This window comes from Myotis myotis, unplaced genomic scaffold (assembly GCF_014108235.1).
Source record: "Myotis myotis isolate mMyoMyo1 unplaced genomic scaffold, mMyoMyo1.p scaffold_m19_p_6, whole genome shotgun sequence".
NCBI classification, from domain to species: Eukaryota; Metazoa; Chordata; class Mammalia; order Chiroptera; family Vespertilionidae; genus Myotis; species Myotis myotis.
In genome coordinates this window covers 3,013,516-3,037,903 of record NW_023416368.1, presented here as the reverse complement: position 1 = coordinate 3,037,903, position 24,388 = coordinate 3,013,516, and the positions used below count along the sequence as shown (strand labels likewise).

General features: G+C 58.2%; 2 protein-coding genes across 8 annotated transcripts in view; one reads left to right on the top strand and one right to left on the bottom strand.

Moving 5' to 3' along the window:
- USP42 (ubiquitin specific peptidase 42) overlaps window positions 1-7,800 on the top strand; it is a 35,779-nt gene extending 27,979 nt beyond the window's left edge. For 3 of the 5 annotated variants that reach the window (XR_004968172.1, XR_004968169.1, XR_004968170.1), the window contains 5 exons: window positions 975-2,447; window positions 3,731-4,032; window positions 4,592-5,089; window positions 5,786-5,828; window positions 6,781-7,800. Coding sequence is in view for 1 of the 5 variants with exons in the window: in XM_036312842.1 (XP_036168735.1) it covers window positions 975-2,447; window positions 3,731-4,032; window positions 5,786-5,793 (1,783 nt within the window). In the remaining 4 variants the exon portion in view is untranslated. Of the gene's footprint in view, window positions 1-974; window positions 2,448-3,730; window positions 4,033-4,591; window positions 5,090-5,519; window positions 5,829-6,780 lie in introns of all 5 variants that reach the window. The other 2 variants (XR_004968171.1, XM_036312842.1) reach the window with 2 other exon arrangements.
- A 171-nt stretch (window positions 7,801-7,971) lies between these two features.
- CYTH3 (cytohesin 3) overlaps window positions 7,972-24,388 on the bottom strand; it is a 50,400-nt gene continuing 33,983 nt past the window's right edge. The window contains exons 2-13 of one of the 3 annotated variants that reach the window (XM_036312843.1): window positions 20,192-20,274; window positions 18,119-18,183; window positions 17,788-17,854; window positions 15,385-15,503; window positions 14,963-15,043; window positions 14,258-14,370; window positions 13,977-14,125; window positions 13,650-13,761; window positions 12,228-12,304; window positions 12,055-12,126; window positions 11,762-11,916; window positions 7,972-10,628 (exon numbers count right to left, since the gene is read on the bottom strand). In XM_036312843.1, the coding sequence (XP_036168736.1) occupies window positions 10,556-10,628; window positions 11,762-11,916; window positions 12,055-12,126; window positions 12,228-12,304; window positions 13,650-13,761; window positions 13,977-14,125; window positions 14,258-14,370; window positions 14,963-15,043; window positions 15,385-15,503; window positions 17,788-17,854; window positions 18,119-18,183; window positions 20,192-20,274 (1,166 nt within the window). In that variant the 3' untranslated portion in view covers window positions 7,972-10,555. Of the gene's footprint in view, window positions 10,629-11,761; window positions 11,917-12,054; window positions 12,127-12,227; window positions 12,305-13,649; window positions 13,762-13,976; window positions 14,126-14,257; window positions 14,371-14,725; window positions 14,936-14,962; window positions 15,044-15,384; window positions 15,504-17,787; window positions 17,855-18,118; window positions 18,184-20,191; window positions 20,275-24,388 lie in introns of those variants that run through there. The other 2 variants (XM_036312844.1, XM_036312845.1) reach the window with 2 other exon arrangements.

Sequence of the window (24,388 nt, the reverse complement as noted above, 5' to 3'; positions counted from 1 at the left end):
GCCTGCCTGCCTCTCCCCTTCCTGCTAGTGCCAGCGGGGCTCCCCTTCATTGTGACAACCCAGAAATGCACCCCATTTTCCCAATGGTCCTGGCAGTGCTGCCTCACTGGCCACTGCGGGGAAGGCTGGCTGAGCCGAGTGGAATGGAGTCAATCCTGGAGGCAGGAAACGCCCAGCTCTGGGCTCCCGGGAAGATGGAGCAGCGTGAGCACTTGGTCACGGGCATACAGGTCCCTCTGTTCCCTCCCTAGTCTAGCTCGGCGTGTCCGCACACGTATGTGCATGGGAGTGACCACACGTATGTGCGTGGGCGTGAGCCAGGCCGTGCATGGGGCGTAACCGGGTGTGTTGCGCCACGTGCTGACTTGAGAATCTCACTGCCACGCTCGAGAAAACGTGTAGTGGCCTCGTCTGTCTACCCTCTCCCAGACACCTTCCTGCCAAAAGTGGGGCCCCTGTCGGGTTCTGATGGTCTCTTGGCAGCTTTCATTAGCCTCACATCCATCGAAAGCTCCCCGGCGACCAAGGGCAAAGCTCGTTTCCCGAAGCCCAGCGATCCCTCAGCGATTCTGAGTCATTGCAGCAGCTCGGCCCTGTCGGGTGGAAAGGGGTCCAGAGGAACAGTCAAGCCTCCCCTGTCATCTGACCGGTTGGACGTTCAGACTTAGTTGTGAAGGAGGCGAGTCTCCCTGGGAACAGAAGCAGCCTAGAACCTCAGTATTGTTGTTGCTAGAGAATGGATAGGAGATGGGCTTGATAGAACATTTCATATTTTTACTTAACGAGGGAAAGACAATTTGACGTTTCAGAAAATGGTAAGTTCACTATTGGGTTTCAACCGGATATGTTAAAGGCATAAAATACTTAGTAAATGGCTGTTTGGAACAAGTGTTTGTCCCTGTGAGCCAATGACAGTAACCTGTAAAGCAGTCTGGCGAATGACTAATTTGTTATTTGTTTTGGTCGGGCTGCAGTGCACCTGGAACAGACGGGAGCCAGACAGAGCATCCTGAGGCAGGACTGGAGCCCGGCAGCCCCACTCCTGACTCCCGGGAGGAACTGGAGACGGACAGGGGTCTTAGCAGCAAACTGAAGAAGGCTTCGCCGCTCCCGGACCCCGGCATCCAATCTACATCTACCAAAGAACAAGTCCCTGAGAGCATTTCAGCAAAACCCGAGGAGTCCGTGCCCAGTGTCAACCACCTTTGTAACGCCAACAAGAACACCGCTGGGGACGACCATCTCTCTGAACTGTGCGACCCTGGGAATGGAACAGGGGAGGAGAGCAGAGCATCCCAGGATACACCAGGGACGTTAGCAGAGAGTCCCCCGGACTCGGCAGCAGGGGACACCACGGGGAGGCTGAGCCCGAGCCCCGCGGCGTGTCCCGAGGGTGACGGCGAGCAGGGGCCCTCCGTCCACAGCAGCCGAGACCGGTGCACGGATGCGGAAGACGTTTCTAAAGCCTCGGGGGCGCCTACAGAGGAGCCGCCCTCTTCTCAGTTGGACAAAGTCACGGAAAACCATTCAGAAGGGGTTGGGGCTCCCGAGCAGAGCCCCGGGGAGCCACGTGAAGACAACAAGGCTGGGCAGAAAGGCCAGGCCCGGTCTCCGGTGAAGGAGAAGATCAGCAGCCTCCGCAAGGTGGACCGAGGACACTATCGCACCCGGAGGGACCGCTCGTCCAGCGGAGAGCACGCGCGGGACAGCAGGAGCCAGACCGAGGACCGCTACCGGCGGCGGCGGCACTCCTACACCCGCGAGCGCACCCTGCAGGGGCGCCGGCCCGAGCACTGCAGCGGGGGCCCGCACCACGCCTGCGAGCACCGCGGCCTGGCCCGGCACCGCCACCACCACCCCCGGAGCAGGGGCGGGTCCGACCACGACTGGAGCAGGTACCACCACTCGGAAAGCGAGCATTCCTGGGGCCGGGAGAAGTACTACCTGGACAGAGCGAGGTGGGACAAATGCAGGTATTACCACGACAGGTACGCCCCGTACACGGCCAGGGAGGCGTGGGAGTGGAGGCCTTTGCACGGGGACCGAGACTATGACCGTGTGGGTCAGTACGGCGGCCGGCCCTACAAGGACTATAAAAGCAGGAAGGGCTACGAGCTAGGTGCCAAAGAGAGGGAACGGCACCACTTGAGCGGCCCCCGGGCAGGCCCCCCCCACGCCCTGCCGCCCCACCCTGAGAAGTCCGCCGAGAAGATTGCACTTGCACCTGAAGGCAGCAGCTGTCACCTCGCTGATCGCTTTCACGACCACGAAAATGTGAAGTCACACAAACGGAGGTACGACAGTATAGAACATGGTGACACCCACGTAGAAAAGAAAGCCTGGAGAAGCGCACAGAGGGACCCTTTAGAAGAACCTAAAGTGAAGAAGCACAAAAAGTCAAAGAAGAAAAAGAGATCCAAAGACAAACACCGAGAGCGAGACTCCAGGTGAGGGCGTGGCCGCGCTCGGCTGTGGTGGGGCCACCGGCCTCGGCTCCCTGTCTCCGACCCGCTCAGCGACAGGTGGGGCGGGGCGTGGTGGTCTGATTTGTATTCCTCATCTGTGGATTCTGAGATTTCATGATTTTTACAGATTTCTAAAATTTAGCTCTGCTTTTAAGCTGTATCTTACCTTACAGGATCATAAAATGCCAACAAACCTCATTTTTCAAATATCCCCATGTGAATGCTTACGCCTTAGGAGTAAGCGTGCGATGTGCTGGACAGGAAGGCTCAAGGGCTTTGCCTTCACCGTTGGTGCTAGCACCCTTCCTGGTCGGATGTACTTATTGTCATGTCTGTTCATACTTCCTTCAACCTCCTGGCTGCCAGGTGACAGAACGGGAGGCCGCAGTGGCATTGACACTTCCCGCCCTAAGTGGGATCTTAGACACATCTTTTGTTGCCTTTGTTTTTGTCTATTTCTCTGTCTCCATTTCTCAATTTGAAATCTAACTGGGAAATGTTTTTGTATTTTGAAAAAGCTAAATTGGCCAATGAGTGTCCTGGAAATGACTTATCTGTGATGACACGAGTGAGCACAAACAGAATTACTCACACATCTTATACTGTATACCTTTGACATCCTTAGAATTGCAGCCTTGGGACAACAATACCATGAGCCCTTGGTAAATAGTGGTTCCTGGGGGCAAGGGCTCGCCGGCACCCCATGTGGCTGGCACCTGCAGGAGGGCTTCTCCCTCAGCCACCAGGTTCAGGAGAAGCAGCTCGGTCGGTCCTGCCTCTGGGATTTTGGCCGAACACCTTAGGGCAGTGATGGGCGAACCTATGACCTGCGTGTCAGAGGTGACATGCGAAATCATTTTTTTGGTTGATTTTTCTTTGTTAAATGGCATTTAAATATATAAAATAAGTATCAAAAATGTAAGTCTTTGTTTTACTATGGTTGCAAATATCAAAAAATTATTTCTATATGTGACACGGCACCAGAGTTAAGTTAGGGTTTTTCAAAATGCTGACACGCCGAGCTCACAAGGTTCGCCATCACTGCCTTAGGGCCTGAGCAAAGCTAATGGCAGCGGTGGGAGGGGTTTCAGTGGGTTATTTATGGCCTGGACTTTAAGAGATCCTTCCAATGCATTTTAAATCAGACAAAAATTTTACCTGCATTTGCATCCTGAGTGTCCACCGTGTGGGTGGAAAAGCCAAGCCCGGCTCTCTCCGAGGCGGCTGCTTGGTGGTGGTTTGAGCTCTGGCTTATTCTCCCGCAGGCACCAGCAGGACTCGGATCTCTCGGCAGCATGCTCAGACGCTGACCTCCACAGACACAGGAAGAAGAAGAAGAAAAAGAAGAGACACTCAAGGAAATCGGAGGACCGTGGGCGAGACTCAGGACTGCACTTAGCTAAGGCCGCCAGCTCTGAGGCTCTTGACCACTTCCGGAGAGCCGACGGCAGCCCCCCCCTCACCGATGGCCTGCCTCTGGAAGGCGCTGGACCTTTCCGCGAGAAAACAAAACATTTAAGGATGGACAGCAGAGATGACAGGGGTCATCTGTCTGAGTGTGGCCAGGGTAAGAGGAGATACTTGGACTTAAGAATGTAGGAGCTGGTCTTTTTAGAAAAGGGGATTGACACCTGGGAGGAAGGCCCAATGGCACGGGCGGTGAGGGGGTGGCGGGGGGACGCGCTTCAGCAGGAGCCCCTCCCACCCGCTTTCTCCACCCCCCACCCCGAGAGGGCGGCATGGAGCATGGCCCCCTTAGCATTTTGGGGAGCCCCGGTTACATGGACCAGGCCTCACAGAACCTGATGCACACCTGGAATTTAGGGCTCCAGGTACCATTTTCCTCGGGAAGGGCCAGAACTTTCCTTTTCAGACCATTTTTATATTCTTCTCTCCGGAATCCTTAGACCTCAGGCGTTCTGAGCATAACCTAGGAGTCAGTTTGATGACTTGGGTCATTAGGGACGTCAGCTGTCGCACCTGTCGTGCGGGGCTCTGGCTCCTGGGGAGTGGATCACTCTGGGTGTCCCGTCTTGTCTGACCTGCACAGCCCTGCCCCTGTAATGGTGTGGTCCTTTCTGTCGCTAATTGCACTTAAAGCTGCCCCCTCCTCTCCTCTGTGCCAGTGACCTTCGTCCCTGGCGAGCAGCACGGAGCCTGCGAGAAAGCATGATGTAGGCAGCGCCCTAGCGCTGCCGCGAACCGCAGCCCAGGGCAGGGCCAGCCAGTTAGAATGGCTTCAACATCTCAAGTGGTTGGAAAAGTCCAAAGAAGATTTCATTTCCCATGAAAAGCATATGAAATTGAAATGGTGTGTAGAGTGCAGTGGAACACAGCCCAGCTTTTACGGCCTTTTGTGGAGAGTTTGCTGACCGCCCTGGACCCCGAGGTGTCCTTCTGTGACTGTCACCCTGGTTGCCCAGAGGCCTTAGGGTTCCTGACGGTGTCCTGGGCTCGGCCGAGGTGACCTGTGGGGGGCGGCCAGCCTGTGAAGGTTGGCTAGGAGGGCACCTGGGCCCGTGTTGGCGAGGAGAGAACAGCACCTCGAGGCATGGCGTGTTCCATCGGGAGGGCGTGTGGTGGGAGCTGGCAGCCCTCGGCAGCAAGAAAGTGGAGCGGAAGTGGTATTTGCTGTTTTTAAGGGATTAATGTGTCTCCAGATTGGTTTCCCGTGAACATGTCAGTGTCGGGGGAAGTCCCTCTCCCTTGCGCAGGGAGGGGCTGTGTGCACGGGTCCCAGGCAGCGAGCACTGTTGCCAGACTCCTCCGCAGGGGGTGGGGCCGCCCAGGGCTCTGGAGGGAGGGGAGGCCGAGTGCCCACCTCGCTGGTGGCGTGGGCAGCTCTGCTCTGTCTCCAGGGGCTGCCGTCAGGCTTGTGTCCCAAGGTGGCCGGTGGTCCTGTCCCCGATCCAACACCTCCACTCTGAGCAGCCCCGGCACTGTCCCCGCCTGTCCCCTCAGGAAGGGCCAGTCACCTGGCCTTCAAGCATCCCCGTCAACTGTTGGGACACGTGTCCTCTGTCCTGGTGTCTTGACCGCTGATCTGTCCTTCAGACTCGCTGTCTCTGGTGTAAAGCCTGCCCCACCTCATGTGACAAGGCTGATGGACCATGTCCACGGGCGTGCGTGGCTTCCCGGCTTCTCCCCGCGGTGACTGTCTTCCCGAACCCCCGGAGAAAGGGCCCCTCCACACACCCCTGCGCACGCTGGGCCCGGTGTGGCGTTATTTCCCGCGGAGCTGTGAGCCTGCTGTGCACCCGGCACAGGACCAGACACCATGAGACCATTAAACTGTCTCTTAACCTTTGCTTGCGTTCTAGGTGACTGAAAGCTTGGCCTCAAACAAAGAATTCACTAGTTATGGTAAGCTGTTTTCACGTCTGTCTATCCATGACTGTTGGCAGAGGCACTGTGGGGACAGAGTTTGGGACACGGGTGTGGGGGACAGGTGCGGGAGGCTCCCCTGCAAGGGCAGCTGACCCTGTCCTCCAGGCTGGCACTGTGCTTAACACTCCCTCCTCGTCAGTATCCTGGCTCCAACCCTCCTTCCTCCCTCGTAAGAAAATGAGGGTATTTGAAGCGTCAGAATAATAGGGAAACGTTTGGAGAGATGGAAAATCCAGCCTCCTCCACCCAGACCTCCCGGATGCCTGAGAGGGGCCCCTGGAATCTCCATCCTCCACACACACCAGGGCCAGAACACCCACAAATCAGAGGCGTCTGGCCCCACCCCCCATTTTCGACAAAAGGGTTTGCTTGATTTGAATGAGGTTTAGGTGTTTTAGAGCAGATCCAAACCTGGTCAGTGCGACGCAGCTGATGTGGGAGACGGACTCGTGTCTCGCACCTGCCCTTGCTGCGGGAAAGGGGAGAGGCAGCCATTTTACCCAAATGTCTAACTCTGGTCAGCAAGAGGGACTTAAACACACACCTCAGTGATGTGTCCACAGGTTAACGTGCAGTTAGTCCACATGACTTACCCGTGTGTCCTTGGGAAGGCCTGAGCCCAGCTAAGGGCTTCAGGGGTTGAGATGGATTAGCCAGTTGGAGTTCGGTGGGCATGGTCCATGCCCAGCAGATGGCGCCCTCGTGCTGAGCTGCCTGCTGCCTCGGCCGTCAGCACGACTGGCCTATGTGTCTGGAACCGCCCAGTCCCTTTACAGCCATTCAGAAAGGCAGGCAGTGCGGTAAGGAAGAGCTTACCCGAGGCCGGGCTGCAGCGAGTCCACAGATAGTCCTGGTGCGACGTGTGCCGCAGCAAGGCCTGCGGGCTCCTTAGACCCTCTGCTCCAGCTTCCTGCCTCTTGTCTTTCAGATTCAACATGTCCAACAGAAGCCATCCCCAACCCAGCTTCCATTATAAACATAGAAAATAACTTTGTTCAGATCTGCGTGGTGCTTCTTTAGTAAATACTGTACAGATTTTACCATGGAGAACTTCTTTTTTAGTTTTTACCTTTTCTTAATTACCCTTATTCCAAATGGACGAACACTTTCTACAACTGCTGAGCATTGTAAAGTACATGTATGTAAATCACATGAAAAGCGACGCCCTGGACTAGAACATCTCAATGCTGCTTAATCACAGACTCAGGTTGACCTCTCGTATTCCATGTAATGCTCCTCCAATCAGACCTCCGGTGCAAGGCCAGCCGGGACCCTGGGATTGTTCACGTACAAACAGCTGACAGTGCATATTTAATTTAAAGACTATTTAAGCTCCGCGAGCTCTCGGCTGACTCGAGAGCAGTGTTTTCTGTAATGTCTGACACTAGAAACAAACGTGCTTCATGTTTCAGTTTATTCAAGATTGGAAGGTGTATTTTATAGACAAGTTCTGTTTTTGAACTTTGTGGAACTATTCCAATCAACTTACCAGTTATGATGAGTATTTACATTATGAATGTATAATCCAGACATTATTTGTAAAGCCTACAGTACGTTTTTTATTACATAACACTTTTTATACAGTTTCTCTTGTCTTGACTATGATATTGGAGTCTGAGTTATCAGCTTGGTCCCTGAAAAGTTTCTAGTTACAGACAAAATCATACTGTGATTTTATTTTTAATATGGATATGCTATCAAACTGTGATACACTTATAATTCACTGGTCCTGCATCAGGAGACGGCGTGGGGACAACTGTATTTAATACAGTTTGTATCTGAATAATCTGTATGGTTTATACAGTTTGTGTTGTTCAGAGATGTCTAAAGTTTGATCTTTGTTTTTTTAAAGATTAAAAAAGCACTTGCCCCACTGTAAATATACAGCATGTAAAATTTATATAGTATATAAATGGCAGCAAATTAAACATTTGTGTCTTCTTTTTTACTGCTGTTTGCCCCATTTGCTTACGGACACGTCGCATGACTTCTTCCTGTTGCCTTTACTTTTTAAAAACTGCCAAAGCTCAGGGCGGAAGGTGCAAATGGGGGGCGGGGAAATGGGGGCAGGGTTGCTGGCCCCAGCAATCTATTTCAAAGAACCCAGTCTTAGGCAGTCTTGTAACAATGCATTTCCTTTTATTCCGTGAACATAGTATTTGACAGCCACACCCCCTCCAGTTTTACTATTTACAACAAAATACTGATGTACGATATTTCTTCATGCAAATTGTGGGAGTATATACATTGAATAAACACCCCAGGAATCAACATATATGTACATTATTTACATACTAACGATATTTACTGTAAATAGAAATGTCTTCTAAGAAAACAAGAAATCACGTGTGGCTTCTGGTCTACACCAAACCTAACTTTTCGGCAAAGTGCATCTACGTAGGTCTGTGCATCTTAACTTGAAAAATAGGCATCGCTTCACCTAGAAATAGCTTCTGTCTGGACTCAGTTTGGTACCACGTTAAACTGCTCAAAATGTCCTGTGATCCTGAGGACGCTTGCTTGTCTGGGTCTCTGCCAACAGAGGCTGTGGGCTGGGGGGCTGCTGCATCTGCCCAGCGCCCCTCACCGCCTGCCCTGGGTCTCAGGGAGCATGTCTTTGGCCAGAGTGGGGATAATTCAGCATTGGGGGGGGGGGGGGGGATGAACATGATCGTATTGGCCCAGGCACCAGGCCGCCAGCTCCACGTCTGCTGGTTTTTCAGACCAGGCCTGCCTGAGGGCTCGGGGGTGACGGCTTCATGCCTGTTAGGTTAATCTGTCACCACGACGCCTGGCACGGGGTGGTTCCCGTGGCTGAGGCAAGCACACAGCGTGGGCACCATGGCTCTCTGCACCGAGCCCCCTCACAGGCGCCAGAGAAGCATCCCTCCAGGGCTTCCCGTCCCTTCGCCCAGCCCCGCTGAGGCCACACCCGAGAGACAGACAGCCCGTCTCCCCAGGGTCCGACCTGGGTCACAGGACAAGTCCACGCGTGGGGACTGAGTGGGCAGTCCTGGGCATGGGGCCAGCCCGGGGGCGGCGCTGCCGCGTCTGTGTGTGGAGGCCAGAGTTGCACATGCAGCAGCCGGGCATTTTGAGAACAAAGACTTGCCTTTCTCAAAAACTAAAGCTTCGAATTTGAGGTATCGGTACAATAACAAAGCTGAAGAGCTTGGGGATAAGCCAGGAAAGCCGGTCTGATGCATGTCGGAGGACCGTGGGCTCAGCCCTTTCTAGTCTAGTGTGACTTAAAGCTACGTCAAGATCAGCAGCTCGAGGCCTAGGCCCACGGCCACCCAGTCTCAGCAAGGCCACGCTCAGGAAGTTCCTCCTGCCGTCGGATCTCCACGTCCGTGCATAGGTCAGTCGGCTTCTCCTTCTCGGGCTGGGCTTTCGCAGGGGGAAGACCTCTAAAGGGTGCAAGTTCAGGGTGTGCCCAAGCGGACGGGCAGGGAGAGGAGCTGGTGGGGGAAGGGACCCACCACCAGAACAGCCCCGTGAGCAAGGCCGTCCTGGCGATGGGAACAAAGCCCCAAGGAAAAGAAAGGCGTGTCCCGGAGAGCCAGCACGGCTCCAGCCCCGCCACCTGTGCGCCACGGTCGGTCTGGGATGTGCTGGGGCCCGGCCAGCACCCGGTCCTGGGCCTGCGAGGTGCCCCACAGCGTGCACCTGGGGCTGTACTGTTGACAGGAAACCCTAAACGCCACATCGCCCCGCAGCCCGCTCTCCCCGCGGGACGGGACAGGAGAGCTCCGCCACGTGCAGTGAGCGTGCTTTTCGTTACTTCCATGCCTTCGATCCTATTGAGGAACGTGGTCAACGGTCAGATCAGGGACACAAGCGTCCTTTCTGCACGAAGGTTCTCAATAGCGAAGGCAGTGGCCGCAGGCTGAACCAGCCCCGTGTTCAGTGGAACCGATGGAACTGCGGCTTGTGGGCGTCCCACACAGGCAGTTTCATCTGGTTCCACACAGGTCTGTGCCGGGGCTCCGCAGTTATGGGACAAATGCCCCCAATCATCAGCGGTACTGATTGGCCTTTTCAGGAAGTGTCTGGGGGGCCACCAGGCCTGAGCTGAGGGGTCCCTGGGGAATTGGACCCTCCCTGTCCAGGAGGAATGAGGGCGCCCCCCGTGCAGTGCCCGCCCGGCTGCTGCATATATAGTGTCTACATCACTTCTGTTCAGTGCACAGTACATACTTGTGGCGGGAGTTACGTTTATAGCTGCCATTCTAAAAATACTATCAGAAAGTAAGTATCTTTCATAATTTCAGAGTATAAAAAGGCATATAAAAGCTAGAGTCCTATATATCTGAGAAAAAAAATCTGAATAAAAAAGTGGTAGCTTTTCTTTCGTTTTGATATAAAACAGAAGCTTCTAAAACAGTGAACACCATCACGAATGAGCATGTGTGGCGACTGGAGGAGCGAGGTTCCGTGGCAGACCTCGCGCCCGAGTCCGCTGCGTGGATGGTCGCGGCTCGACTCCCAGGCGCCGCTGCCACAGGAACCGCAAGGAGGACGAGTGGACACGGCCGCGAGGCCGAGGTTGGCGGGAGGGAAACGCCCGGTGTCGCTCACCAGACGCGCGTGAGGCTTCGGGGCCCGCAGGCCGCGCTGGCGCACCGCTTCCTGGGCTGCCTCGCCCGGCCCCTCTGCTGTGGGGTTTTGGTTTTACTTTTTACCTGTTCAGGCGAGGAAAGCTACTTTTTATTGGCAATCCTCCTTTTCCGCGTGGCCAGCATGTCGTAGAAAGGGTCCCTGCTGATGCTCGCTCTGGGGACACGGAAACACGCAGTTAGGTGCGCCCCCTCCACCGCGGGCTCTCCCACCAGACAGGTGCGCCTCCGAGTGCAGAGGTGCCCACAGCAGACCCGTGCACACGTGTACACACACACACATACACACATACACACGCCTCTGAGTGCAGAGGTGCCCGCAGCTGACCCGTGCACACGTGTACACACACACACACACACACACACGCCTCCGAGTACAGAGGTGCCCGCAGCAGACCTGTGCACGCGTGTACACACACACACACACACACACACACCTCCAGGTGCAGAGGTGCCCGTAGCAGACCCGTGCACACATGTACACCACACACACATGCCTCTAAGTGCAGAGGTGCCCGTAGCAGACCTGTGCACACGTGTACACACACACACACACACACACACACACGCCTCCAAGTGCAGAGGTAGAGGTGCCCGCAGCAGACCTGTGCACACGTGTACACACACACACACACACACACACACACCTCCAAGTGCAGAGGTAGAGGTGCCCGCAGCAGACCTGTGCACACGTGTACACACACACACACACACACACACACCTCCAAGTGCAGAGGTAGAGGTGCCCGCAGCAGATCTGTGCAGGCCTGGAGCCTGTGCTGTCAGCCCCGCCGTCTGCGCCTCTAACTCATAACACAAGGCCTGACTCCACTGTGACAACAAGGCCGCCACCCACCCAAGGACAATGCGGCAGCCAGACTTGGCCAGGCCACCCCGTGCTCCTGCGTGTCAGAGATCTCGATTTCAGGAGACGACCATTTAGGCTACTTGCTTGTTTTCTCCTCCTGCGCTTTGAATTCCCACTTGTACGAGAGTTTTAATTTTCACCAATAAAGAGTGAACCCTCAAAACTCTAGGCTCCCACCCTCGCCCCCAATAAAAGCAGCTCCCAGGCCCATGTGACACTATCCCCGCCCCCTGCCCCACCAGCTCGCGGGGTGGCCCCACGTCAGCTGTGTCATTTCTGGGTCTTTTAAGTAAGAACTCTGCATCTTTTCAAAGCTTTCTGATGGTTACTGACGGGCGTCCTGCGATCCTAAGACTCACAGGCTTTTACCGATAACCACACGGAACTGACAGCCTGAGCCTGGTCCGCGGCCTGGGCCCCACCTGATGGACTTCATCCACTCCTCCTTCTCCTCCGGGCTGGGCGCCGAGATGCGGTACACCACGTGGTTGCCCTCCACCACCCGGCCGTCCGCCTCCGTCTTGCAGGCTTTGATGACCTGCCCCTTGTGGCTTGGGTTATAAAGCTCGAAACAGTTCTGGTGGGGCAGAGCGGGACCGTCAGGAGGGCCGGGGAGGTGGTCATATTGTGTCCACCCTCCCCTCCCCCCAGCGGCCAGCGCGGGAGCGCCGGAGCGGGCAGAGGGACAGACGGGGGCAGGAGCCAGGCAGCTTACGGGCTTGCGGGGGTCCTCCACCTCCCGGATGCTGAGGTTCTCCAGCGGGATGATCCCCCGCGGCTCCTTATCCTGCGAGAGAGGAGCACGCAGCCAGCCTCACGGGCTGCCGGGCCTGCCGCCGAGGGAGGGGCCTGCCGCCGAGGGAGGGGCCGGCCGCCGCCCGCGCTTACCGTCGTGTATTCGAAGTAATAGAGGCAGTTGTCGGTGAGGATGAACCACCGCCGCTTCCAGGTCTTCACGCGCCCGCCTGCAAGCAGAGGCCGTGAGCAGAGCCGCGCCGGCAGGACCCTGGCCCGGACCTGCCCAGGCGACCGCCGTCAGAGGGCCACCAGGAGCCACGCGTGGTTTTGTTTCCTTCCTCGTGAAAACGCACAACCGTCCGTCCAACACTCAGCCGCGTCCTGACCAGCCGTGTGGCCTGGGCCATTCGGACGGCTCCTGCCCACCTGGCGACACGTGGGCGCGCGGCCTGGTGCTCTGCTGGGTCCCGTGGGCACCCCACCCAGGCCTGCCGCTGCCCTCTCAGCCCCCTGGGCACCCAGACAACTCAATTGCTTTCCCAATGCGCCTCCTGGAAATCAGTCGCGATGAATGGGCTTAATTTCCCCACGTGGAAATGACACCGATGGCAGCGGGCCGTCCGCCCAGGGCTCAATCCCTTCCATCAGGGCTCTGGTCACATGACCGAGCTCTGCGCGGCCCTGGGATCCATCAAAATCAATTACTCCTCGGCCCGGGGAATTATGAGATTGAATTAATCTCTTAACAAGATCTGGGACACGCACGTAAACACACACACACACAGCTCATCTGTGTCTACGCCTTTCTCTATGGAAGAGAAATGTTTTTCACCCTTAAGTATTCAGCAGAGAAAACTGGCTTCACATTCCAGCCCCTGCCCGACAAGCTTACAAACAATGACGAGAAAAGCGCAGGTGTGGGAGCTGACAGACCACGGGCAGAGGGAGGAGCGGCTCGTCCTGCCCCGCGGCTCCCAAGGCGACCACGGTCTCGGGGGCGCGGCCCCTTCCCCACAGCACACATGCAAGCGGGTGCGGGCCATCGGGCTGAGGCACGGGGCCATCCCTGCACGGAGGCGTGGGGGCACGGGGGACATGGGGGACACTGGCCCGCCCCCTGGTCATCCCGGGGCTGAGGTTGCAGAGGTCCAGGGGGAGGCGGCTTCGGGAGGGAGTCCCAACAGCTGGAATTTGGTGTCCGTGGGTAGACCTTGGAGAGCCCTCGGGGACCCTCACTGATGGGACATCTATCCTCCTGAGGCCAGGCCTGGGGAGGGCCTAGGCCATGCTGTGAAGGCAGGTCTGGCTGGGTCTCCCCTTCTCCCTGACAGGCTGCTCCCGCCCCCTGGTCCCTGTCCCAAGGGTCTGACCACGTGCCTCCCCAAGATTCTTGCTGCTCCCTCCAAGGACCTTGGGCCCACCCCAGCTGTGGCCCCAGGGCCTTTGCTCCAGCTGCTCCTCAGCCCAGAGCCACCTGTCTCCCCCCCCCGCCCCCCCATCTCTGGCCCTGGGCTGGGCTCTTGCCCCCCCCCCCCCATGCAGCTGCCTCAGGCCCCTCTCAGCCCCACTCACCCAGCTTCAGCAGCCAGCCCTCGCGGTCGGGGTTGAAGAAGGTGTGGGTCAGGTCGTTGCCGTCGTCCTCCGGGATCTTGAAGGGCTCGTTCTTGATGCTCTCGTACAAGTTCTGCCAGGACAGCAGCGGCGCCCGGTTCAGCGGAGGCCTGTCCTTCCCAGCCGACCGGCCCCGGGGACGGGGCAGCGGCCAGCCCAGGGGACGGGGCGGCGAGGGGCGCGCTAGAGATGCTTCCAGGTCAGTGGGCTGGTGCTGCCCACGCTCACGGGGACCCTCCTGAGGACGGAGGCCACGCGCAGGGCGGGGAGGGCGGCTCGCGGGCTCACCCTCAGCAGCTCCTCGGGCAGGTCCCCGCCCTCGTTGATGCCTCGGTTCATGGTGACGAAGCGCTCGGCCGTGGGCTTGTCCCGCACGTTGTGGTTGTGCAGGCTGGTGTTGAGCATGATGATGGCGAAGGACAGCACATAGCACGTGTCTGCGAGGTCAGAGGGCGGGGCTCAGCGGCGGGGCCGGGAGGCTGGTCTGGGTGCTATGTCAGAGGCCACCGCGTGCAGGAGAGCGGCCTGGGGGTGGCCCCACGGCACACACGCCGCCGACCATCACTGACCTGTGGACTGGAAGACGCCGGGGTTGCACAGGCAGTAGCGGGACGCGAACGCCTCCATCATGCGGTCGATTTTCTGGGCCTCCCCGGGGAGCCGGAAGCTCCACAGGAACTGCCTGGAGAGAAACGAGGCCAGAATGGCCGTCAGGGTCCAGTCCTGGCCTCCCCACTGGCCAGGAGGACCTGCCGCGTGGGGTTGGGGGGGGGACAGCGCCCTCTGGGCCTCAGTGCCTATAGCGCCCCCACAGTGCAGGGCCCCTCCCCTGGGCGGGACGGGACGGGTAGGGAGGACAGCAGAGCCCGAGGACCCACCGAGCCGCCTGGGTTCCGGCCTCACCACCCACTGACACCTGCCCCAGTCAAGACCCTGAGGCTCTGGCCAGAGGCTGAGCAGCCACGAGAAATGGCGTCCCAGCCACTGGGTCTGCGCCCCCAGACCCGCCCCGACACGCCCGGCCTGCACCTCCCTACCAGGCAGTTTTCCAGAACAGAAACTCGGAATCTGCTGCAGCATCCGACGGGATCCAGCACCGGGCGCCACACCCCAGTCCGGACGGAGGGCCATGTGGAGGCTGCACAGCCCCGCCCCTGCGCCTGCCCCTCTCCCTGGGCGAGTGCTCCCAGCACAGGAGTGGTCTGGACCGGACGCAGTGGCCGGGGCCTCCCAACCACACCTGCTCCTCTCGGACAGCCGCTGCCGACACTCACCTTAAGGCTTGGACGAGGTTGAGATCAGCAAACTCGTGGAGCTCGACAAAAGCCTGGAGCACTTTAATGTTAAACTCGTCCCTGGAGGGAGAGAGGAAGGTGCTTTGCGGCCCCTGCAGACTATGCCCATCATTTTAAGACAAGGTTTTGTGGTTTCCACTTCCTGCGACGAAGAGTTAAGATCTCCCGTTTGCAGGCTTGATGCAGAGGGGACTCTGTAGGGGACTGACTGCGTCGCAGCTGCCAGAGGGAGGGTGGCAGACGGTCATCTGACCTGAAGGTGTGCTGGGCGGAAGGCACGTCCCAGGAACCGGGAGGCCGGCACCCACAGCGCTGCCGTTCAGGGCTGGGAGCTCAGGGGGAAGGACCCCGAGGGGCAGGCCCTGAGGGGTGGCAGGTTGGCGGCGCAGCCCCCTACTCACCGCTCCCCCAGGTAGTCCCCGATGACGGTCTTGTTCAGGCCCTCGCCCTTGTACAGGAACTGCGCCACGTCCTCCGGGGCGCCCTGCAGCAGGCCGTTCTCCATCAAAAACTGGATGCCCTGAGGAGCGGGAGGGGAGGCAGTGACCGGCCGGACACAGCGCAAGTAACAAGGGCCCCGGCCGGGGCTCAGGCGGCTGGAGCCCCAGTTCCCATTTTGTCCTGGAGCTGCCCAGGGACCGGCCGAGGGGCAGGAGACACAGGTGGGTCCGCAGCAGCAGGCCTGTGCTGTTTCTCCTCCTCAGTGATGCGCCCAGAGGGCAGGGCCTGGCTCGTGGGCCACGTGCCCCGATCCCCCCACCCAGCCCTCTGCCGAGCACACGCGCCAGCCATCGCCACCCTCCGAGCCAGAGGACTGGGACACTCCCCGGCGAGCGCCCTGCAGCCTGCACAGGCCACCGCGTCCAGGGAGCCACGTGACCACCAGCGAGTGGAGCGGACGAACGTGGACCCTTTCAGAGCCTGGGCGAAGGGGGAGGCAGAGCCAGCCCGCCCGGGCGCCGCGAGACCGCCCTTCCCACAACGCGCCTGCGGGCACAGAACAGGCTGGGGTCCGGGATGCCCGGCTGCCCTCGGCCCCTGCACACTCCGAGGGGCAGTGACTCCGGCTCCGGCTCCGGCTCCGGACCCTGGGCCGGCTCCCTGGCTGCTCTGTGCCTCGGTTTCCCCAGCAGTGAAGCGGGAAATAAAATGGAACCTACTTCAGCTGGTTGTTGTGAAGGGCTGTGCACATTAATTAAAGTGCCTCCTTCGCACAGTTCTCCATAAACGTTAACCCTGACCGCTGCTAACTGGACACACAATGTCTGGAAAGTAAGACGGCGAGTCCGACAGAGAGGACCTGTGTGGAGCCCTAGCCCCGCCTACACATGTATGTCCACATGCGTTTCACGAGCAAGATGTGAACTAAGCCTGGCCGGTGTGGCTCAGTGGTTAAGCACCGACCTAGGAACCAGGAGGTTACAGTTCAATTCCCGGTCAGGGCACATGCCTGGGTTGCAGGCTCGATCCTCAGTAAGGGGCGTGCAGGAGGCAGCCGATGGATGCTTCTCCCTCATCACTGATGCTTCCCTCTCCCTCTCCCTTCCTCTCTGAAATAAAATTTAAAAAGAAAAGATGTGAACTCATCCGTGAACTTACTGGGGAGCTACCTGTGCTGCTCTTTGAAGCGCAAGGCCCAGTTTTTGCAACATCCGCTTGTTAAAGGGCCTCTCTCCTGGGAGCTCATGCCACCTGCTCACAACTCAACTCTGTAAACTCAGCTTCTCAGGAAGAAAACCCATTCCTGACCCCAAGTATCACATCGTGACCAAGTGCGCTCGCTCCCACTGACCGAGCGGGGCCGACGGACGCCCCACGAGCGGGTCAGGCCAGCGGAGGGCGGGACAGTGGCGGGAGCACACGCGGCTGCACACAGGCTGGACCTGAAGGGCCGGCATCTGCACCCACGGGCGCAACAGAGACACGCGCTTCTCTCCGTGACGCCGGCAACTGCGCCTGCACCTGTGAGCGCACGTCTACAGGTCGGACCACGCAACCAGCAACCACTTATTGAATGAACAAATCCTTAACCAGTGAGAACAGAGACTCCATCACACACGCACACATGCACACACACATGCACACGCACACACGCACGCACACATGCCGTGCACACACACATGCACGCGCACGCGCCACACGCGCACATACATGCCGCACGCACATGCCACACGCACATGTACATGCACACACAATGCCGCACACGTGCACACATGCCACCCACATGCCACACACACACACACACACACACACACACACACACACACACACACGCAGGCCCACTGTCCTCTGAGCCACGTGCTCCAGGCTTCACGGTTCTGCTCCGCCCTTTAGCTCGAGCTCGGAACAAGCAGCGACATGGGGCAGGTGCCATGATGTGGGGTGTTTCTGTAGGAAATCCACTTTGGGGAGAGACCAAGGCCCTGGCTGCAGTCTGGGCAGAGCCTGGGTCTTTCCCAGGGACTGAAGGCGAAGAAAGGAAGAGCATCCTTGTACTTGAACCACCTGGTGCCCCCAGACCAGCGTCGGCTGCTCTGCCCGCAGGATCCCCTCTGCCCGAGCCTCGCACCCGGCCCGGCTCCCGAGACCCATCCTCGCTCGGAACCTCCATGGAAAGGCCTTCCGGTGCTGGGACCAGTTCAAAGGGCGCTTTTGTCCTCCCCGTTCACTGGCAGCCTTTCCCTCAATAAACACTGACACCAAGTCTGTCGTTTAAGAGGTGGAATGGCCACCTTTACCCAAGAGGGAGGCGCCTTTCAGCCAGTCCGTCAGCGTCTCGCAGCCAGACACGGACACGCTCTTACCTTCTTGGGGTCCATGTTGAACTTCTTCCTTCCCATGGCGATGTGCTTGTTCCTCTGAGACGTTTTGCTGTGCGTGGAAACATCAGGACACGGTGAGCGGACACTGCACCCAGCGCTGCAGCCCCCAGCCCCTAAAGCCTGCCCGGGAGGTGGCAGCAGCCGGGGCGGCTGCCAGGGCCCCTGCTTCCATCTGACGACTTCAGGGATCGCCGCTGTGTGAGGCAGAGCCTTGAAGCAGCACGTCCCGTCACACGAAGGTCCCCGCTGCTCCCGGGCAGGGAGGAACTGAGGGCCCGGTCCCACCCCCCCCACCCCACCCCAGACCGCTTACCTCTCCTCCACGGATGTCAGGTTGTCGATCTCAGTCATGACCTCGGCGATTTCGTACTTGAGTCTCTGCAAGAGGCAGGATTGGGAGGGGGTGGGGGTGGGGGTGTGGGTGTGGGTGTGGGTGTGGGTGGGCCCCGCCCTTCCTCTCCTGGCCTCAGGGATGCGGCCTCAAGTGCTGCTTCCCCCTCCCCTGGGCGCCGGGTGGACAAGCACTACTGCCGGACACGCCCCCAACGCAGGAGAAAGAGGCACTGTGCCCGGCCGCCTCGTCGCCAGGTGGGTTCTGCAGTGTTAGTGGGTGACATCAAGACGGGACACTGGGGCCGGCGGCGTGGCTCAGTGGTTGAGCATTGACCCACAAATCAGGTGGTCACGGTTCAATTCCGGTCAAGGGCACGTGCTGGGTTGCAGGCTCAATCACAGTGGGGCGTGTGCAGGAAGCAGCCGATCCATGATTCTCTCTCATCATGGATGTTTCTCTCTCTCTCTCTCCCTTGCTCTCTCTCTAAAATCAATAAAAAAAGAAGGGACACTGGGGAAGACATCACAGGTGTAAATGACAGAACAGCGAGAGGAAAGCAATGATATCGGTCACTTGCTGCAGCCATGAAACGTCAGCTCACATGCCACCTGCCTTCTCCTTCCCCCTGCGGCCAGGAGGTGTGTGTGCGTGGGGGGGGAGGGGGGCCGCGAAGCTCAAAGGCATTTAGAACAGTGTCCCTGCCCGCTCTGAGGCTGACCCATCACTTTCCATGGCTTTGCCTGAGACGAAGCACCATGGACAGAGCCGGGGGTGACAACAGAGCTTGCCCGTGGCCCTCGGACACGCCAAGGACACCAGAAGGGACACTCCCTGTCCCTCCACGTGGCCCCACCACCTACTGACCGAGAGACCTTCGTCACCCTCTTAACCTCCCAGGCCTCAGCACCCTCAACTCAAAACCCGGTGGTGAGAGCTCCACTAGACTCCACAGGCACCAGCGTGGTAACGGCCACACGTTCACCTTGAAACGGCCTCACTCTGCAGCCACAGCGCCTCTGCTGGGGCCTGTGTCTCCAAGGACGGAGGGTCACCTCGGAAGAAGAAGCCCCCGGAGTTTCCGTCCGGCACAGGACAGCTTTGAGGATCCCTTCCAGGCTGTGCGCACGACCCTCAGACTGACCTGAGGGCTCCGGGAGGGAGGGGCTGTCTGGGCCCCACGCCCGCCTGACTCCCAGGGCGGCCCGAGGGCAGCAGCGAGCCGTCTTCTGAATAAGTTTTGCAATGGCTGCGGCTCACCCTCGCTGCTCCTGAGGCTGCCCCTGCCCTGCCGCGAGGACAGTGTGGGGGGACATGGTTTATCTGCGTGTTTTCTCATCATGCTGCTCGCACAGCTGGCGGCACTGCACTCCCGCAAAAGGCGCCGGTGCCCCAAACCGGCAGGCAGCGCGCCAGGTGCTGGGCTGCGCCCCACGAAACGGCCTCACCGCCGATTAGAGAGCAATGCGCCTGCAGGTGGCTGCGGCTGTTTAAACAGACTTTCTGTTGTTGTTAGTCCTCACCTGAGGATGTTTTTCCATTGATTTTCAGAGAAAGTGGAAGAGAGAGGGAGATAGAGAGGGAGGGAGGGAGGGAGAGGGGGAGAGAGAGAGAGAAAGAGAGGAAGAGAGAGAGAGAGAGGAGAGAGAGAGGAGAGAGAGAAACATCCATGTGAGAGAGACACGGGAATCAAACCTGGGAGCCTTCAGTCTATGGGCTGACGCTCTATCCACTGAGCCAAAGCAGCGGGCGCTAGAAAAGACTGGGGACCCTGGTGCCAGGTGTCACTTCCTGCTGCTCCCTTGGGGGTGTGTGTGGGGGTGTGTGTGTGGGGGGGTGTGTGTGTGGGGGTGTGTTGTGGGGGGGGTGTGGGGGGTGTGTGTGGGTGTGTGTGTGGGGGGGGTGTCTGTGGGTGAGCAGGGCTGCCCCCCCCCCCCCGGAGGCTCTCTGCTCCGTCCTGTGCGGCCCGATCCGGACACACTAGGTACCCAGTGTTCACATGCTCATGAAGCTACGGGATTCACTGCGAGCAAAAACGAGAAGATTTATTTTTACCTCGATGTCATCAATAAGTTCCTTTTTCCTTCGACGGATGTCTAGGAGCTCTTCCCGCTCTTCTAAGGAGAGGTCTTCGGGCGCTGAGAGGAAAGCACAGGGAGCCGTGACCGGCCGCCCGGACCGCGGGGCCTGTCCGAGGTGCAGCCGCCGCTCCGCACCGTGTCTCCAGGCCCCGGCGCTGGGCTGGCCCCACAGACACCCCCCCACCCGCTCCCACGGGCAAGAGGTACAATCACGGCGCTTGTCCAGCAGAACCCACGCGGTCAGGAAAAGGCTCAGCTCCGTCTATGACAGAGACGAGCCTCACGAGCGAAATGGGGCCGGCGAGAGCAGCTGCGACATCCCTGCCGCGACATCCCTGCCACGACACCTGCCACAGGGCGGGGCGGCACGGCTCTGAGTGTTTGGGAAACGTGTGTACGTACAGCGGGGCGTGAATGCATGTACAGGGAGGAGGAACACCGAAATCTTGGCAGCAGTCCCTCCTGAGAAGGCCGGTACCCTCGGGGGACGGGTGGCGGGTACCCTCGGGGGACGGGTGGCGGGTACCCTCGGGGGATGGGGAGCCCAGTGCAGCAGAGAGGGTGGCCAGGCGTGGAAGGCGGACGTCGCCGAATGTTTCACTGGCACAGAGCCGTCCACAACAGCCTCTTATAATGAGTAGCCTCTGCGGCATTGGCCATTCCTGCTCGTCTGGTTCCTCTTTCTGGATCACAGTCATGAACTGCTTAGCGGTGGAGGAGTCTTTGTCCACGTGGAAGCCAGACTGGCTCTGGGACTTCCTTTGACCAAGAGAAGGCGGTCCCTTTTAAGGGACACTGTGCGGGGTCCAGAGCTTTTGCTACCCTGGAACCCGAACCACGTGCTCAGGGGAAGCCCGGCCAGCGGCCTGGGTGTGACATCTACTGTGGAAAGAAACCACTGCAGAGAGTCCCAGACACCCCAGCTGTCACAGCCTCCTCGACGAAGGCCGCAGACAGGTGAGCGAGGACTCCTGGAGGAGCTCGGCCACCTGGCCGCTGGCTGGCTGCATCCAGGTGCAAAGACCCTGACCAGCAGGCCCCCGACCAGCAGGCCCCCGACCAGCACACCCCCCGACCAGCAGGGCCCGACCAGCAGGCCCCCGACCAGCACACCCCCCGACCAGCAGGCCCCGACCAGCAGGGCCCCGACCCAGCACGCCCCCCGACCAGCAGGCCCCCGACCAGCAGGCCCCCGACCAGCAGGCCCCCGACCAGCAGGGCCCGACCAGCAGGCCCCCCAACCAGCAGCCAACACACAGGCCGGAGAGGAAGGTGACCCAGTGTTGTTGTAAGCCAATCACTTTGTAATACTTTGTTGCGCGATCAAAAACAACTGATACATTTACAATGAACACAGATGGGAAAAGGACCAAGGTTTAAAACCTGAACATAAAGAAGCAAACAACACTGACAATTATAAACCACATGTTTAAAACCTAAGAATAGCTAACAACTGAAGAAAGGAGGCAGAGACAGGTACACCAGACAAACCTCACTAAGAGGAAGGGGCCCGTTAACACAGCAAACCAGGGTGAGATGAAGTCACTAGATAGTCACATATTTAATTAACCACGCAACAAACACGTCTGAATTTATACGCATCTAACAAAATGGCCTCCGAATATATAAAGCAGAAACCGACAGATGTACATGTAAACACGGAATTTTCCCATCAAAGGCAAAAGGAGGGGGCCGGTATAGGCTTGACCAACATAATTAACAAGCTTGAGCTGGTGGGCATAACATGCTTCATTAGCTCCGAGACGGCCACCGAGAACCTCTCTGAAATCAACGGAGACACAGGGGTCCCTGCCTTCGCACCCGCAAACACGCATGTCACTGCCCGAGGCACGCGGACCTGCGCTCCTCGAGGCTTCCGTCCCAAACACAACTCGGGAAGCAACGGTCCGCTGGGGCAACGCGGCCTGGCTAGTGCTGCCCGACGCCGGCTGGTTGAGGCCGGAAAGTGTCGGCATCAGAATCTGCAGAATCCGGAAAACTCCGGAAACAGTAGAGGCGAAGCTTTCTTTTAAGAAAGTGTGTCTGCCGAAACCGGTTTGGCTCAGTGGATAGAGCGTCGGCCTGTGGACTGAAAGGTCCCAGGTTCGATTCCGGTCAAGGGCATGTACCTGGGTTGCGGGCACATCCCCAGTGGGAGATGTGCAGGAGGCAGCTGATCGATGTTTCTCTCTCATCGATGTTTCTAACTCTCTATCTCTCTCCCTTCCTCTCTGTAAAAAATCAATAAAATATATTTAAAAAAAAAAAAAAAGAAAGTGTGTCCCTGCCTCCGGTGGCCCCGAGGACAACACCGCAGAACAACACAAACACCACCCCCAGACGCTCCGAAGGGCGGGGCTCCGGCGGTGCAGCTACACCTGGGCCAGCGTATTTGGCTCACATTTTGCTTTTTATATGTACATACAAAAGTAAAGTCTATACAGAAACCAAAGCTGAAATACACTTAGAGAATTCTTTCCGTCAGCATAAATGAAAATTCTCAGTGAGAAGAATTTAAGTCTGGTTTTATAGGCAGCTTTTTTCTTCTTCGTGGAACATAAGATAATGCTGCACCTGGTAGTGATGGAGGGGACTCCCCAGGTCAGCAGGCCCGACAGCTGCACAGCAGGCACTCCGGGCGGGGAGCAGCCAGGCCCCGGTCCGTTACCAAGCTCCGGGCCTGGTGCTGGGACAGGGCTGGCTCTGCTCGGCCTCCGCGGGCGCCTTCCTGGAAGGCAGAGGTGAGTTCATCCACCTCTTCATTTATTTCACTTGTCACTGAACTGACAGGGGTGACTGGTCCGCAAAACCACACCGGTTTCGAGTGCACGAGTCAGTAAGACGTCATCCGCACACGGCGTCTGTGCCCACTGCCCACAGCCAAGCCTCCCGCGCCCACCTCCTTCCTCTGTGGCTGTCGCCACGCTGCTGTCTGCATCTGTGTGTGTTTTTCGATGTACAGATAGAGAGATAGATAGTATTGTTTGCTTAATCCCTTCACCTCTTCTCACCCAGCTCCCAAGCCCCTCCCTCTGACAGCTGTCAGTCTGTTCTGTGTAATCCGTGTTTCTATCTCTATTTTGTTTGTCCAATTGTTTTGTTCATTAGAGTCCACATGGAAGTGAGATCACGTGGTCCTTGTCTTTCACTGCGTGGCCATTCCACTGAGCGCCATGCTCTCCGGCCCCCAGGCTGTCGCCAGAAGCCGGTTTACAGCGGGGCTTGCGAGAAGTGACGCTCTACTCACGGGACAGGACACGCGTGCGAGACTGCGGGTCGGCAGTGAAGCGGGTCCCCTTCCTGCCTGCAGGCGGCGGTCTCCGCGGGCTCGGTCCCCAGCCTGTCCCCCCCACCCCAACGGGCGGCACCAGAGACGGGGCGCCCGCAGGAGCTCCCCCCGGCGGCCACTCCTCCAGCTGCTCCGGGCTGCGGCGCCCGTTCTCGGCACTCCATCCCTTCCGCTCAAACACGCAGTGTGCCTGACGCTTGCGGAGTAGAACTTTTTTATTTAATGTTTTTATTGATTTTTTTGAGAGAGAGAGGAAGGGGGAGGGATAGAGAGAGAGAAACATCGATGACAGAGAAACATTGACCAGCTGCCTCCTGCACGCCCCCGACTGAAGATGGTGCTGCACCCGGGCCTGTGCCCTGACCGAGAAGCGAACCGTGACCTCCTACTTCATAGGTCAGCGCTCAACCACTGAGCCACCCGGGCCGGGCCCAGGAGAACATTTTATTTATTTATTTATTTTTTAAAAAATATATTTTATTGATTTTTCACAGAGAGGAAGGGGATAGAGAGTTAGAAACATCGATGAGAGAGAAGCATCGATCAGTTGCCTCTTGCACATCTCCTACTGGGGATGTGTCCGCAACCAAGGTACATGCCCTTGGCCGGAATCGAACCTGGGACCCTTCAGCCCGCAGGGCGACGCTCCATCCGCTGAGCCACACCGGTCAGGGCCCAGGAGAACATTTTAAAAAGCCGCTCCATGCACCTTCAGGCGGCGGCTCATAACCGCCAATGAGTCAGTTAGTAAACTGAGCATGAACTGAACCCTCACGGGCAGCTCTCACCGGCAGGCAAGTGATTTTCTCCACTGTGTGAAGTGGGCAAGTGAAGAGGAGCCCTCCCTCCCTCTCCACCCGCGTGGAGGTCGGTCGGGTGCTC